Source organism: Mycteria americana, chromosome 7, assembly GCF_035582795.1.
Source record: "Mycteria americana isolate JAX WOST 10 ecotype Jacksonville Zoo and Gardens chromosome 7, USCA_MyAme_1.0, whole genome shotgun sequence".
NCBI classification, from domain to species: Eukaryota; Metazoa; Chordata; class Aves; order Ciconiiformes; family Ciconiidae; genus Mycteria; species Mycteria americana.
Genome location: NC_134371.1, coordinates 53451622 through 53467488, shown reverse-complemented (window position 1 = coordinate 53467488; position 15867 = coordinate 53451622). Strand labels below are relative to the sequence as shown.

The 15867-nt window shown below is 38.8% G+C and overlaps 2 protein-coding genes across 5 annotated transcripts in view; both read right to left on the bottom strand.

Moving 5' to 3' along the window:
• ZNHIT6 (zinc finger HIT-type containing 6) overlaps positions 1-2460 on the bottom strand; it is a 34260-nt gene extending 31800 nt beyond the window's left edge. Inside the window, exons 1-4 of the mRNA XM_075508468.1 lie at positions 2344-2460; positions 636-701; positions 437-543; positions 266-351 (exon numbers count right to left, since the gene is read on the bottom strand). Of these exons, the coding sequence (XP_075364583.1) occupies positions 266-351; positions 437-543; positions 636-701; positions 2344-2411 (327 nt within the window). The 5' untranslated portion in view covers positions 2412-2460. The remainder of the gene's footprint in view (positions 1-265; positions 352-436; positions 544-635; positions 702-2343) is intronic.
• Positions 2461-3745: 1285 nt separating this feature from the next.
• The window catches only part of COL24A1 (collagen type XXIV alpha 1 chain), a 155013-nt gene continuing 142891 nt past the window's right edge, over positions 3746-15867 (bottom strand). For 3 of the 4 annotated variants that reach the window (XM_075508461.1, XM_075508463.1, XM_075508462.1), the window contains 7 exons: positions 11866-11901; positions 11743-11769; positions 10575-10640; positions 9636-9804; positions 8166-8275; positions 6843-7058; positions 3746-5171 (listed from right to left, as the gene is read on the bottom strand). In XM_075508461.1, the coding sequence (XP_075364576.1) occupies positions 5025-5171; positions 6843-7058; positions 8166-8275; positions 9636-9804; positions 10575-10640; positions 11743-11769; positions 11866-11901 (771 nt within the window). In that variant the 3' untranslated portion in view covers positions 3746-5024. Of the gene's footprint in view, positions 5172-6842; positions 7059-8165; positions 8276-9635; positions 9805-10574; positions 10641-10892; positions 10929-11742; positions 11770-11865; positions 11902-15867 lie in introns of those variants that run through there. The other variant, XM_075508464.1, reaches the window with a different exon arrangement.

The window sequence follows — 15867 nt, the reverse complement described above, 5'->3', positions numbered from 1 at the left end:
ATCAAACAGCAAGAGTGGTCATGCATCAATTTTAAGAACGTACACTGTTAGCAATTTATTCTTCTAAACAATTGGACATAGCCATCAAGACTAGTATTACATAAACCTAGAGACTTCTTTTGATTTCTGGCTCCAAAATTCAGGGTCATTCATACCTTCATAAGAGAGGTATCAGCTCTGAAATCTGGATTGGGACTGCCTCAGTAGGAATTCAGAGGTAGTCAACCCTACCTCCAACAGACCAAGTTGCTAATTTAAAACTTACAAGTTTTTTTGTTGCAGGACTATGCACAGTAGGATGTCGAGCAGCAGCATCAGCTGTCCTTCCTACATCTTCCAGGAAACGATAATCTGAAGGTAAAAAAAGAACAAGGAAAAATGTAGTGCTAACCTAGTAAACCCCATGAATTTTAAAAAGCACAAGGAATATTCTTACCACTCAAAAGGTTCAAGTCAGTAAAGTCATTTACAGAGACGAACGCTGTTTTATCCCTGACTCCATTACAGCTCAGTGCAAGCTTATGCTTCTTTACACACAACAGACTGAAATGACAAAAAGTTTTTCATTAACATGCCACATTCAGCACATGAGTGGGGGAAAAAACAAAAAGCAATTTAATTCAGATAATAGATACCTGCATGAATATTTCATGCACCGTGGACATCTGTACTTAGCTTCCTGTTCACTACATGTTTCACATCTGAAAGAAGTAAAAAGCACCTCTTAATAAAGTGGCATCTTTGTGCCTGACTGGCCCGGGAAGGTGCCTGCTCAACAATCAGGCACTATGCCATCAATCAGCATTTTCAGGAAAAGTTATCTGAACCTTGAAAGAAGAAAGAGAAAATACAAATACCCTGGATTAGATAAGGTGGCAGATAAAATAACGTAAGCTATGGGGAATATCTCCAAACACATACAGGGGTTTACCTATATTAAAACACAGTGCAAATGCTTGAAAGAAAGAAAAAAAAACCCATGCTAACTGCAGAGCTAGAAGCATAGCAAGGCTGTATCAGTTTATGCTTTGTGGCCTGGTTGTACCAGTGCTTTTTGCGATTTACATCACCTATAACATGCACCATACCATGCTGGCTTATAATGCTCCCAGTTTTAGGCAGATGGAAAATAAGCGTTGAGCATTCATGCTAAAACCTGAGCACTGCATCCCATTTTTTCAATGAAACAGAAAAACCATGATAATAGACTCAGCAAAACTTCTGGCTGTTAGCAGTGCAAACCCCAAAGTCAGGGAACCTCTCAGGCACAATGCGTAAGCTTTATGAATGTAGCTAACAAATATTATCCTCATTAAAAAAATATTCCTCTACAAATGTTATCTTCTGCTTTTTAACCAGGCTATTACAACAGATGTTTCTCCTATTCTTCAGAAAAAGTTCTTGATCTATTAACCGAAATAATCGTCACTTCTTGTTTATTTTAACTCCGACAAATGTGGAATGGAAGTAACCCTCCCCCCACATCAGCAAAGTTTTCAAGAATGGCACAAACCCACCACTTTCAACTACCAGAGGAAAAATGTACGCCTCAAAATACTGTTCCTCCTCTCCCCACCATGCGCTCGCTGCTGGCTGAGAGTGGAAGCGCGAAGGACAAGCCAGCAGTACCACCTCTTGACGAGAAGGTGGCTCTGTATCATACTGTGGCAGCGCCAAGTATCAGAACAGAACAAAAGTGTTCCATACGCTGCAAAACAGAAACAGGAAATACTCTGAGCAAGGATTTCTTTTTTTTTCTTTTTTTACTATCTCCACAGTGCCCAACGCACGTTCGTAGCTCAGCTGCAATGCCAGAGGGAAAACCTTGCCACGCGTCAGCTGCCTGCAGGCCCCCATCAACAGGCAAAAGCAGACGCTGCTGCCTAGGACAAAACTCACCCCATGCCCAGAACAGTCCCCTCACTCAGATGAAAACGAAACTGCTCCATACCGAAGCCGTAACGCCCGGTATCGCAGAGAAGGCTACTCCTCTCCCAACATACAGAGGAGAAACGAGAAGGCGCGGGGGCTGCAGGGCAGAAGACAGCGATGCCGTGCGCCTCGGGCACCTGCGTTCCCTGAAGCCCCGGCGCCCCCCGGGGCGGGGGCCAGGCCCGGCCCAGCCCGGCCCGGCCCGGCCCGCAGCAGGCCCCACGGAGCCCCCGGGGCAGGCCCGCGGCGGCGGCGCTGTGTGAGGAGAGGCCGGCGCAGCCTTCCCCTTCGGCGGCCCCGAGCTTTCGCGGAGCCCGAGGGAGGCGCTCCCGGGGCCCGGCGGCTACGGGCCTCTGCAGGAGACCTGAGGGCGGTCCCGGGTGCGGTCCTGCACCCCGCCCTTGCCCCTACCTCTGCAGGGACATCTTCCGCCCGCCCGACGACCGCCGAGGGCTCTCCGGGCCTTCCTGCTCCGCCATGGCTGCGCGGCGCCGCCTCCCCACGCGGTGCCCGACGGGGCCTGGCCGGGGCGGGCCCGGCCGCGGCCTTTCCTGGGCGGCGGCGCCGCCTGGCGGCCCTCGGATGGCAGCGGCCTCACCCTGCTGCGCCGCGGGCCGGCGCCGCGGAGCCCTGCCGGCGCCGGGCCTTGCCCCGGAGCAGGTGAGAAGGGACCGGCTTGCAGCCCGCCTTAGGCTGGAGCCGGCCCGCTCCCTTTGGCGCCGAGAGCATCCTGTAGCCTTTAGGCTTTATCCCTCCTGCTTTAGGCTGTTTCAGAGCCCCGCTTCCCAGCGGCTTTTTTATGGAGTTTTAACTATGAAAAATAACAATAAAAGGAAAAGGGATAAAAGGATTCTGACAAAGACTCTCATAATCTAGCTCAGGGCTTGCTCTAAACTTAAGGGTAACAAAGTAGGTGATCACCTCAGAAACCATAAAAAATTAATTGCAGAGTACAGGTACTTGTTAACATTGTGGGACAAAATTGTATGAGATCTCCTGCAAATGCTTTCAGGAGCTCGAGTAAAGATGTAAAGGAGCTCCAATACAAGAGGCTTTCCAAAACACACACTGCACCGTATACAAGTACACTGTCAAACAGGATGCTTTCAGCTAAACGTTTCCGGCAACCTCTAACTCAAGCGATGGGTACGTTATCACCTGCCAGTGTCCTGCTGCATGAGTGCATCGTGCTGTCTGCATGGGATGTGCATTTTTGCCTCAATTACGGAGATGCCGATATTTACGTCTCAGCAGCCTTATAATGCTTCAAGCTATTTGTTTTTAAAATACATGATTTCTGAGACATGCTACCATAAACCATAAATAAAGGCTACAAATAATTTCCAAAAATAGGACAGTGAGACTAATAAAAATATACACGAAGCAGAACATTTTCTAAAAGATGACTTTCTTACAAAAAAATAATCCGTTTGTCAGAACATCGGCTCCACAGCCAGACTAAGAGCAAATGACAAGTGATGCTGTCAGGCTGTAACTAACCTTTATCATCACTCCGTAATCTTGCTTTGTCTTTAGTTTTATCAGATTTTCTCACAAGGAACAAAACTGATGCTTCGATATAAAATGTAAAATGCGATTTACATGTACATTACCTTGTAAAAGTAAACACTGTCACTCCCACAGCATTCCATGGCATGAAGTGTGTGCATTTCCCCTTGGTAAAGGAAGCACTGCCACCTAACAAGTACCCTTCTAGAGGATTTTCATTGTTACTAAGAAGGAACTATACAATACGAAACAGAATAGTAAAAGACAAACAGATAGCTTGGAAGCTTATTTTATTATTCTTTGGTAAGTATGGTTTCCTGTGGATCAAGATAGTTAAACAAGTTGTTTGAACGCTCCCCTTCTCCCCAGTATAGTCTGGTATCATCTTGCCGTGTACTACTGAGCAGACTTTGGATTGATAATAGATTAGAGAGATATCGTTATAAAGAGTGCTTTTCCTAATGGTAAAATTGTTCTTTTTTAATAAAAAAAGACAGTTGAACATTTTAGGCTTAATTTAAAAAAAACTGAAATGACCTAAAAATGCAAAAAAAGGAATTTCTAGGTTGATGAAATGCTGATTATAATTTAACAGCAGCCATTCAGAAGACATGCCGTAGTAGATTTTTTTCACAAGTTACAAAATATATACACAATATATCATCTTAAGATGCCTTTGGCATTCAAAATGTTAACTGAAATACAGACTCTAAAACTCAAAACTACTGTAGGTAGCTCTTCTACAACAATTTTTACAGTGGCTGCAAAGCTAACTGTTCTCACTATATGCATCATATACAATGTGCTGTCTCATATACCATTTCCACAACAGTACACAAAAATATTTTAAACACGAAATCCACATAAATAATGTTTTCATTGTAGTGAAGTATGTGACCAACGATTTAAAATAAGTACCTTTACAACAGAAACATATCCTGATGTAACCAGCACATACAGTCTGAAAGATAAAAAGGCACTCAATAATCTCTGATAAGGCCACAAGCACCTTGTGTTATGAAGCGCCCCAAGGCAACATGGACAGGAAACACAAAAGAGGTAGTGTGCCATCTGTAAAGATGTATGTGTCCACAAAGGACTATAATAAAACAATGTTTAAGAAAAGAAGACATATTGTACTGTGGCATAATTAACTTTTCATATATAAGCTATTGCACATTTAGGAGCATTAGCCAGTATTGCTCCTTAGTATTGTATGTCTCCAGCTTTCCTCGGGATGGTTTTTTTGCAGTGCTGTTAAAGAGATTGCTAAGAACACTAGAGGTCCTGAAAAATTCCATGTTCAGATACTCTGTTCCAGGAAATTATGCAAGAAAGCACCAACCAATTTTTTTTTTTTTAAATCCTTTAGGAAAATAGTTGTAGTCTTTTCTTTCTTTCTTTTCTTTTTCAATGCCATTTCTCCTTAGGAGGAAGTCTTTTTCTTGAGGTTCTTTAACCAACACTGTTTAAAATGATTCGTCAGTTTACTAGTAATTTTGCCTGCAATGGATCATTACTTTTGCATTCGATCTATGCAGCAATTCCATGGTGACGCAAAAAAAACCACCAGGACAGAAACCTTAAAGGAAGCACACTGAACCACTTTCTATGAAGTGCTGCTGTCCTTGTTTGAGATGAGGAAGTGCGTTAACTTGAACAACTGGAAGCTGATTAGTGTCCTGAGTGTGAAAAAAGAACTGTGTCTTATGCCAGCCACCATCTTCAATCTGCAACACACAGAAGAGGAATATTAGATTCATATCAAAGATGAGCTTCAAAACACAAATGGAAATTGTGCTTAAAGAGTGAGAGGAGGAGAAGTGTACAGGAACATTTCTTCTCCTAGCAGTTCCTAAAGAAACTCTGTAATTTAACAAATGCCATTTCTCCCATGCAATACCATGGGCACACTCCTGGCAAAACTGTACCTGTAAAAAAGCCCAGCACGGAAGCCAGCTGGAGCGGATGCAGACGCAGTGCAACACGGCTCAGAGCAGAGCGCCTGTCACTTTGCAAGCAGTCCTGGGCTCATATAGACTCTCAGATCTCTTGCTAAATTCACCTCTGCATCTGAACAGTAGGTCTCACGTTATGAACTCTACAGGCACTTGAATGACTTTGTCCTTGAAGAATAATCATGGGGAATGGGAGCTGCCTTTTTGCCATGAACTTTGTATTGATTATTCTAATCCTTTAAAAATCTCAGTAAAGAATTGATACCTCATGAAATTATAAAATAACATTATAACGTTGTCTGAGGCTGGGAGTGCCTTGATGTTTGCAATCACGCCATTCTTAAAAACCATCAAGTACAGTGGACACCACTGAAAGCGAAATCCCTGTAGAGAGGCAAATGCGTGAGATTCTGCAGCAGACCCGTACAAAACATAGTTTCCCACAGAAAGAGCAACAGGCCTCGTAGAATCTCACAGAAAAATGGCAGTTCTCAATAGCCATCACTGTATGCCTTAATTTTTCTCAGGGATTAAAACAGTCCCAAACAGACTGGGAGGTGGGGAGAAGGGGCTTCAATGGCCATACCTTAGCTGCATGACACAGGCTAGAGCATCTCATGAGCATGTGCTAGTAAAGGTTGGAACCCTAACAGCTTCAAAGTCCCGCAATAAAACCACCTTCTGTCTTGAGATTAAAAATCTCACTTGACACCCCTCTATTGATATGGAACTAGTCTCATGTCTTTCGTTATTGTAAATGAAAGTAGAGCTATAAAATCCTGAAAGTGTAAAGTGTTTGTCTCCTCTATTTCATAGTGTTCTACCAAGACATTTACCAAATGGCTCACATCTTGGTGAGTGGAGTAATCTAATGAGCACTAGAAAATTAATAAGCTCTTCCAATTTTTCCTAAATACAAATGTGATTTAATATTTTAGTTAGCAATGGAGTCCCTTTCCAATCATCATTATTTTATTAAATAAACAAACCATTGACTCATAGTCAACGAATGTAAAGATATATAGTTGTCCAAAAAATAATTTCCAGCCTGTTTGAACCTGAGATTTTTGTGTTAGATAACCTCAACAGAACTCTTACTGAAGCCTGAATTTTCATTTTGAGAGTAACTGCTCCTAAAGTTACCTGGCAGACCTCCTTATTTCTGATCTCTCTCCAGTGTCTTAGTAGAGTCTTGAAATACCTGACACTCAATGCGAACAGCAAGTATAGATACCCTGTATTACTGCAATTGCTTTTATGTTTGGGTAGATGTTGAATTCAATATCAAAAGGCTGGCATACAGAGACATACGTAGAAAAATGTAAGAAGTAAGCTTTAAGGGATGTGAATCTAAATGATTGTTATTTATTTGCAGAAAGTTAATAATGTCGAAACAATAACTCCATTATGGTTTTAATAATGCTAGTGCTAAAAAGTATTTACCATGCATTCATCCATAAGCACCTTCGGTTCAAGTAGCGTATTTGCTTTAAATATTTGACCATTCCATCCTTTGAAGCTAACAGACGTTTTCTGGCCACCTACTTTATTTAATCTCCACATTGGTGTGTTCAGACAATGAACTGTGATGCTATGGGTTGCTTCTGAGCTCAGTAAATGAAGGAAGTTCATCTGCACTTTTCCAACGCCGAACTCCAGCTGAAGTTCCAAGAGAAATGCATCGTTAGACTTAGCTGGACTATGCTGAATGGCCACAGCAACGCAAAGTGACATGCACATACATGTGTGGTGTTTAGGCATGGGAGCATGTATACATGTTTATACATTGGGATCAATGCCAAAGAGCACAATTTGTATTTTTCAGGAGAGCTGTTAGGTTCTATTATAGTGATTACTATAAACAGAAGCTTTCACAGGACATTTTCAAAGCTTAAATATAAACAATTTGCTAATGCTTACAACATTGTTGAAACACAGCTGGGCAGAAAACACTATTTTTAAATAAGGAAACTGAAACAAATTATTTTGTGATCCAAACAAAGATATTATCAGCAGCAGTGTTTTAACTGCAGCCACATCATTCTGCTGTTTAGTCTTCTTTGACCACAGGTTCTGACAATACCTACATCCCATTAAAAATCCCCAAATTCATAAGCATACTTTGATTTTAGACAGAAAATATAGTTACTCATTACTCAACAAGAACTTCTCCATGACTCAATCTTATTCAGGGATCTTCCAAATGTAGGAATGCATATGGGAACTTTATGGTATTTCTGATGCTCTTCAATGACTACAGTGTATATGCAAAACTCCACAAATATAAAACTTCTATTCCCAAGGGTTTAAGGACTACATGTGAACAGGAGCATGGACTAATGATATAAAGGAAACCAGTCCCTGCCTAATGGCATTTAAAAGTGTTGAGAAGTAGTCATAACTTTCTTCCTTCCCACTGCAATGACCTCAGCATCTCTTCACTTAGCTGCCTTGAGTGATGAATTACTAATGTAGCTTAGAAGCATTTCAGGCTTATTTTCATGCCTTGTATAGAAAAGTAGAAAGCAAAACAAAATAATTCTATCAGCATGGAAGGTGAGTAAATGAACAAAGTGAGAGTTACACTAACATATATTGTCTCTGGAAAATCTGTAACTTCTGTAACAGAATGTATAATACGTCCTTCCACAAAGATGCACGTTAAAAAACCCCTGAAATCTAACATCTTTTCATGAGTTAAGTAAATAAGCATTCGTTTGTTCAGAGTTCCAGCACAGATAGAGTCTCTCTGGAAGCCATGCATACCTTTGTAACAGACAGCGGTGTTAAACATGTCTGACCACCTGCAGTGAAGTTGCAGAAAACTTCAATGGCATCAGAAGGACATCCAATATTTGGGTCAATCCAGTATTTTCCTATTAGTATATAATCCCAGATGGAAAATAAAACCAAAATATAATTGTTACTAAACAATTTGCTAAAATATTCATACTTTTGGGGAAGTATTAGATGTATTATCACCATAGCTTCACTAGGAAATGAAAGAAAAGGAACATGAAAATCTTTTCACTATTATAATTCTACTAATAACAGATACTGAGCAAAATTATAACCATTCGATTCTGATTACATGTACAATAACTTTTGAATACTGTCATAATTTCAAAAATGTCTTCTCTTTCTACAGCTAAATAGTGAGAAAAAATGGTATTTCCAGTCTGCTCTTTCTGTATTAAAACTTAACTTTTTTTCTTTGGGCTTGGCTTTACTCAGAGAATATATTCAGGATGTAAAATACTGATCTAAATTCTCTTGCTCTCACAGCATCTTGAAGATCCTTTCTTTTTCCACTATCATCAGAGACTTCTACATGACATACCCTAGTGAAAGTAATAAGGAGTAGTTGCCATTGTGAATCCATGGGATTTGGTCCAATAAAAGAAATAGGACACATACAAATTATATCAGGATATAGCTTTCCTTAATTTATGGTTAAATATGGGTGAGCCTGGGCTCTAGAATTTATATGGGTGTGTGTAATCCTCTGAAGTGGAGGACTGTGTCAGTGACCTCCATGGCCCTAAAGGACTGAGATTTGTTTAGGAGAGCACAGTTCTAATAAGGGTTAGGCTCATCTCTAGTAGAGTCTTAAAGAATTGATCCATCCTTATATATGCCATAGAACAGTGATTTCCCTGTAACCTCTAACTTCATTTCCCATTTCCTCCTTAGCTTGTTAATACTAATACTTGATAATAGGGATACTTAGAGGTATTTATCATTTTATTAGTTACTGGGAAACTGAATTATGTCACAGCATTGACATTACAGGTTTAAATAATTATTTTTTATTTGAAATATTGATTCAGGATCTTCTGGGATACATCAGTGTATCTGACAGTGGTAGTGTATTGTATACAATTTTCTCATTAGGAATCCAGAAACTGATCCACACAAAATTCATTGCAGATTAGCTATAGATACTTGAGAAACTTTTAAGCACAAAATTGGATTCAGTTTCAAATTTTCTGGACACTTTTGTTTACTATATATATAGAATCTGTCTCTAATATCTATATAATATTAGATAGCTACATACTTTCATCTTTAAAATTCATAAATTTTATCTTAAATAAAGATAGCTGTGACAGGAACACTGCAACAGAATATAATAACAAAACTACACATTAGAATTTTGATGTAGAAAGTAACATTTGGAAGCAACACATTTCAAAGGCTACTTGTGTTCAAGCTTTAATGAAAGTGGACACTTACCATCTGCCACTTTACGTTCACAGTTAAGCAAATCCCTGCAGATGCGTGCTGGGTTATCCCGTGTACCAAGGGGGTTCTTGATGCTGTGCAGTAAATTGCTAAGGTAGTGCAGCGTTTTGAATATCTCTGTACTGTGATCTAGTAAAGTTACTTCAGTATTCTGGTATTTCTGCCAAAGGCCATTAGCAAATGTGTTACCACAAAGAAGTATCACAACAATAGCATATGCAGTAAAAGTCAAATGGCCATTGAATGGCCAGACAGAAGTGAAGTATTTATAATGCATGCAATCAGCCATGTAAAACAGGGTAAGAATAACATATTTCAAGAAACAAATTAGTACATTTTATTAAAATTATCAGAGCAGTGAAGTTCCAGGCAGGTTAAGATCATGCAAATACATCATTATGACATGTTGACATAAAAATGTGGATACAGGAAAAAAAAAAAAGGTACATTTTTGAAGTATACTTAGCAGTTTCAGATTTTGAACAGTGAAATCTACTCTTAGACTTCACCTAGAAAATATATGCAAATGTATTTGACTTCACCCATGTATGGAATTTTCTTGCAATCAATGGGACCACACACTTGCATATATGCCAGTATTTTTTGGATGAAGGCCTAAATGCCACTATCATTATCTGTGGCTGAACAGATACAGTCCACTCTTCATGATAGTCAATAAATTTTCATTACTGTCAATCATGACAAAAAGGTAGGAATGCTGCTGTTTTTCTTAACTTCATTTCAATTGTATCCTATAAAGCCTCACATGTTTAATTATATTCTACAGTAAGTAGAATATAGCAAGCACACTTGCTATCCAAGATTCATTTTAAATTAAGTCTTTGTAAAGAAGCCCTGTTCTGTTCTCAAAAAAATAGAATTATAATTGCATACCCTGTATGACAATGTAAATACATTGAAATATATTACCTCCATCTGCAGTGCAGCATTTGACTCAATCAAAGCTTGAACAGCAGCATTGATGTCCACTTGTTTCTGAAAAAAATATATTTTAGAATATAAAAAGGTGAACAGGAATATTCTAAAATGCAGGCAGTAAATTCTTTGAGCACTGTAGCAACGTACAGTTGCTCAACATTGAGCAACGTAGTACACGATAGCTCCATTATTTTGTTATTTTAGAAAATAATTCATTGTAAATGCTTACTTTTAAAATAGGATCCTCCCTTCCATTTCCAAAGAATGCAAGCATGCATACAGAAAAAGCATATTTGATTTTTATTAGCACCCCCATACACAATTTAATTATCATACTCCTGGAACCTGGAAAAAAGATACTATAATAGTTGTTACAGACTAATGTCCCAATTGATTCCTCCCAGCCATTTAATTTATGTACTTAAGAAAACCAATCGAGGTAAGTGTGAAAAGGTGTTATTCCTTTACAGAGAAGCACAGAAAGAATACCTCAATCAGCCATCAGCAGCTGACAGATCCAAGTAGTCTTCATGATGCATGAACAAATACCTAGACTGACAAACTAGCCTCTGAAGGAGGAAGCCCGTTTCTTGCGTGTCTTCATTCTCTGCACTTTGTGCAACATATATACCAGACCCAGACAACAGGTTTATTTTAAAGAATTAAGTCACCCACACAAATATCTAGTTCTCGCAATTTATTCTCAGATTACATGTATCATTACAGCTTTAGGACACTTCAGATACTGAGTCTGTCCTAACTGGCACAATCCCTTAACAAACTAAATCTGTGTGTGTGTATATATATAGGGAGAACATCTGGGCCAGAAATAGCACAAAATTGTCTGTTGCTATCTTTCAGAGTGTTCAAATGCAGAACAGGAGAAAAACCTTTTAGAGTGCAACAGAGTTAACCTATGTCAAAAGTATGAGTATGTCCATGAGCGTTGGCTGTTGAGGACTCAACAGCATGGCAGAACAGAACTGACAGTGTAAGATGGAAGGTTCAAAAATGTATTACCGCAGTGATGGAAGTTGTAGAAAAATGTATTTGCATTTAATGTGCAGTGATGGAACAATCAATGCATTTGAAGAGGATCCTGCTATTTTCCCTTTCATAAAAGGACTGTATTGTAGGTTAGGGTTGTTACAGAACTTACTCTTGGTCCTGGTGGTCCAGGTGGTCCCTGCAAAATGGGAGAAACCAGATATTAGGTGCTTAACATGTTTATGTAATGCAATCACAATGGAAAAATACAGGCATGTTTTTTTTACACACTTACAGGTGGCCCTGGCTGGCCCTGAGGTCCCTGAGGCCCCTAGAAAAAAAGGAGATAAAATGCAACAGTTATACATGAACATCTCTGCCTTTACATTTATGTATTTTTTAAATCACAAGATGTCACAATGTGTACAATGAAGATGATGTGATACCAGTTTTGGTAAAGCTGTAGATTATTAGTTACTATTGTTAAAGTACCATACTCTGTTAATGTGTGAATATTCCTATTAGAATTGCTGGTTTGTCTGGTTACTTGTTTATCCAATTACTTTTGATATTAAGGGAACACTAGAAGTCATACAAAGTATCAATATATAATGTGCTATACATTGTGCCAGCATTATATGCACGTTGCCAATACAAGTACTACAAGGGATGAATGATCATAAAAGCATTGTAAATAATGTTATGGGTAGTTGTAAAAAACTAACTGATCTGCCTTACTCCTTGAGTATCTGCTAGGCATTTATTAGCGCTGTCAATTTTCAGCCAGAACATGTTATGTTCATTGTTGAACAGTGATATCGCAGGCTTCCTTCATATTCAAGAAGTTATGCCCTTATTTCCTCATCATAAGTGGCATCATTTTAGTGTGTAGGATGATGCAGTGGGGAGGAGAGGAAGAGAAGGAACAGCTGCTTTTCCCTAGCTTATAGTGCCTACAACGCATGTAGTCTTAAAGGTAAGTTTTAGGCTTGCCTTAGGGTTGAGCATGGACCCTCCCAAAAAACAGTAACTCCATGTGAATTATCCTTTCTTTGAGCAACTATTCACATTAAGATGGAACAATTATGAATATTTATTAATACACAGTGATACTTGTGTTTCTGTTAGATTCTCTTCTTAAGTCTCTATATACTCAAAGCCTCTAGGAGCTGCTGTAACATAAACAATAGCAATAACAATGACAAGGAAAAGAATAGGTGGCAGTGCTTTAATACGAGCAAAAGAGAAGGAGGAGGAATGAAAGGCATAGGCCAGACTTGCACCATGTATTAGTAAAACCTTTTAACGTAACTGAGTTAATTTAAGCAAAACACTCTTTAGCCAGTGCTGCTTGTACCAATTATTCAAGCGTAATAAGCTGTTCCAGCAAAAGCCCTCTTACACCAGTAAGTCTCTGCCAAAAGAGAAGTAGTCTTATCTGACATGGTCATGCTGACAAATATTGCGAAACTGATCTAGTCAAAGTTGTAAATCACTTAATATAGTAATAAGAAGTATTCCTGCTGTGAGATTTCACAGCAAGATCTGTGTGAGTGTCACTGTGTGCTACAACTGCTGAACTTGGGCTGTGCTTCAAGCTGCCAGCAGCGAGGGCGGCTGGAAATGGTTAAAGAAAGGCCAGATTCAATCTTACATTGATTCATGTGTGTTTAAAAAAAGGATCTCAAAGCAGATAGGAGTGATTTAGTACTTAAGTCACCGAGGCTCCAAATTTATCAGTTTTTAGGAGAATACCAGCTGCATTTCTTACTATCTCTAGACATATTTGTAAGGCAGAGCACATGGTAGCTACTGGGGAATGCATCTGTCAGGGGTTACAATGACCTCTAGAGCTGCACAAGTTAACTATGCCTGCACACCACCTGCCTTGGCCATGGCAGAGGGGCTCAGCTGCTGGATTATGAAGGGTGTGAAAAGTGGGGGCCGTCATGTAATTCCTAGCGCCAGATCTACACCAACAAGGCTATGTTGAGGGACTGCAAATGACTTTTGAGACTGAGCCCCATGTTTTACACATGTTCTTTGGAGAATAGGGGAGAATCAAAATTGAAGTGATTTCTGGGTGTTCAAGTCTTCTGATACTTCTGGTCTGGGTCTTCTGATACTTAACTAGACGACTTTAAAGGCATAAGCTCTAGGGACTGTAAATATTGTCAACTTTTCAACTGATGCATAGTGACCTATTTATTTATGTTTCATCCACTTGTACCTATAGAAAGGACTCTAAGCCATCTTTTAGGTAAATATTTACTGATATTTTGTAAAGAAATTAATGACCGATGTTGGAAAATGGAAATCAAAGAATAAGTCATTTTAGCATATACAGGAGTATAGAAAACCCTGTGGGTTCTGTGGCAAGTACCTAGCTTCCCTTTACTCTTCTGAGTTTGATTATTGTCCAGCTTGAAATTTTCTTTGAAATCCTATTACTGTTAAATAGGCATCAAATATTATTGTTGGTATTCATTATTACAAAACTGACGAGAGATGAGTTTGCAGAGATGACATTCCCTATTTTGGGGTAGCCCCTCAGCTGTTGCAAATCAACTGGTTTTCACAGAGCTACACTGTTGTATGCCAGCTGAGAAGGCTGACCTCCACATTAATTCATCAGATCAGCAACTCAGGTGCTGTTAGACTGCTGCAGGATACCTTCAATCCCATGTGAATATATCACTGAACTGTATCATCATGCTTGGTGAAGTATATTTAGTATAAAATGAAAGAGAAAGTGTGAAAAAGAAACTTGAGAAATGAATTTGACAGTGTAAGGACATACTTGTTTATCTTGAGTCAGGACTTGATTATGCAAATACTAAGTCAAGGCAAGGCACAGTCTTCAACAGTTTGTCCCTAAGTAACCACTGCTCTCTGATGAATAGATGTCCTTGTTCTGGGTGCTGAGATTTAGACATTCCAGTGGATTTTTCAGATGACTGAACGCTGCCATTAATATTCTATGTTCTTGGCATGTGTCACAATTTTAAGACTCCAAAAGTCTTGGGACGAGAACAGTTCAAATTTATAGTGGTTTCTGAGATAGAACTGAATATTTAAAAAATCAAAACCTGCACTGTTCCAGTGAATTTAAGGTATTTTGCAAAAGGGGAATGATTTGTCTTGATTCACTGTCTCCTTGCCAATAAAACCCATGTGAAAAAATGTAAATATTGAATGCTATTTGTTAACTATAGTAAACTACTTTTTGGGATATTACATTTCTTAAATTCATTAAAACTTCACAGGGCTGTATCAGTTACCTTTACAAGCCTTTAAAATATAACAATACTGCACAGAGTGTGTTGAAAATCCTGTAGAGATGTTATAGATGTTCTTTCTTTCTGTTGTAGAGCAGCAAAAGAAGGTTAAATTACACTTTTCATGGATTAAGTTAATTGCTAAATGTTTTACTGGAATGTACAGGATTACCTTTACAAATCTACTTAATTTACCCTCTAATCACATTAGAATTTAAGTGAGAAAAGGGTAATTCCAGTTCATAACAACAAAAACAGAGAATAGAATCGTTAGTTTTAGTGTGCTCTTTAATTCTTTAATCACCCAATTTGATTGCTAGTACAGAAGTTCAAAGGCCAAAAATCTAATCTTTTTCTAATACCATAAGGACTTGATTTTACATGCAATGATACATATGCTTAACTTTGAAAACATGAGCAATCCCAAGGACTTCCATCTTTTCCACGACTTATGAAATTTTCCAAGAAACAGAAAGTATTTTTAACAAAATGATTAATGTTAAGCTTTCCCTGACCACTTTTGTCATTTTGATGTTATGTCACCATATCTCAGAATGGGTAAAGCCTACTAACATCCTGCAATATAATAGTCCGATACACAATACAGTGTAGTAGCTGCCATTAATGATTGTAAATCTAAGATAAAAGATCATAATAGAAAATTACGGATTATGCCTTATAATAGCATTTCCTGTCTTTTTTTGACTTTGAGGATAGTCATGCACTGGAACACATTGCCCAAAGAGATTAACCAGTCTCCATCCCTGGCAGTTTTCAAGACCTGGCTGAATAAAGCCCTGAGCAACGTGGTCTGATCTCAGAGCTGGCCATTTTTAAACAGGAGGTTGGTCTAGAAATGTCTTTTACAATCTGGATTTTCCTATGACTCTATATTATAATTCATTATGTGACATGTCATGAAATAAAAAAAAAAAAAAAAAAGAAAATGAAAACACACTTTCAGAAATATCAGAATTCTGAAACAATATTCCAAAACGTATTCCGTGTTTTTCTAAATG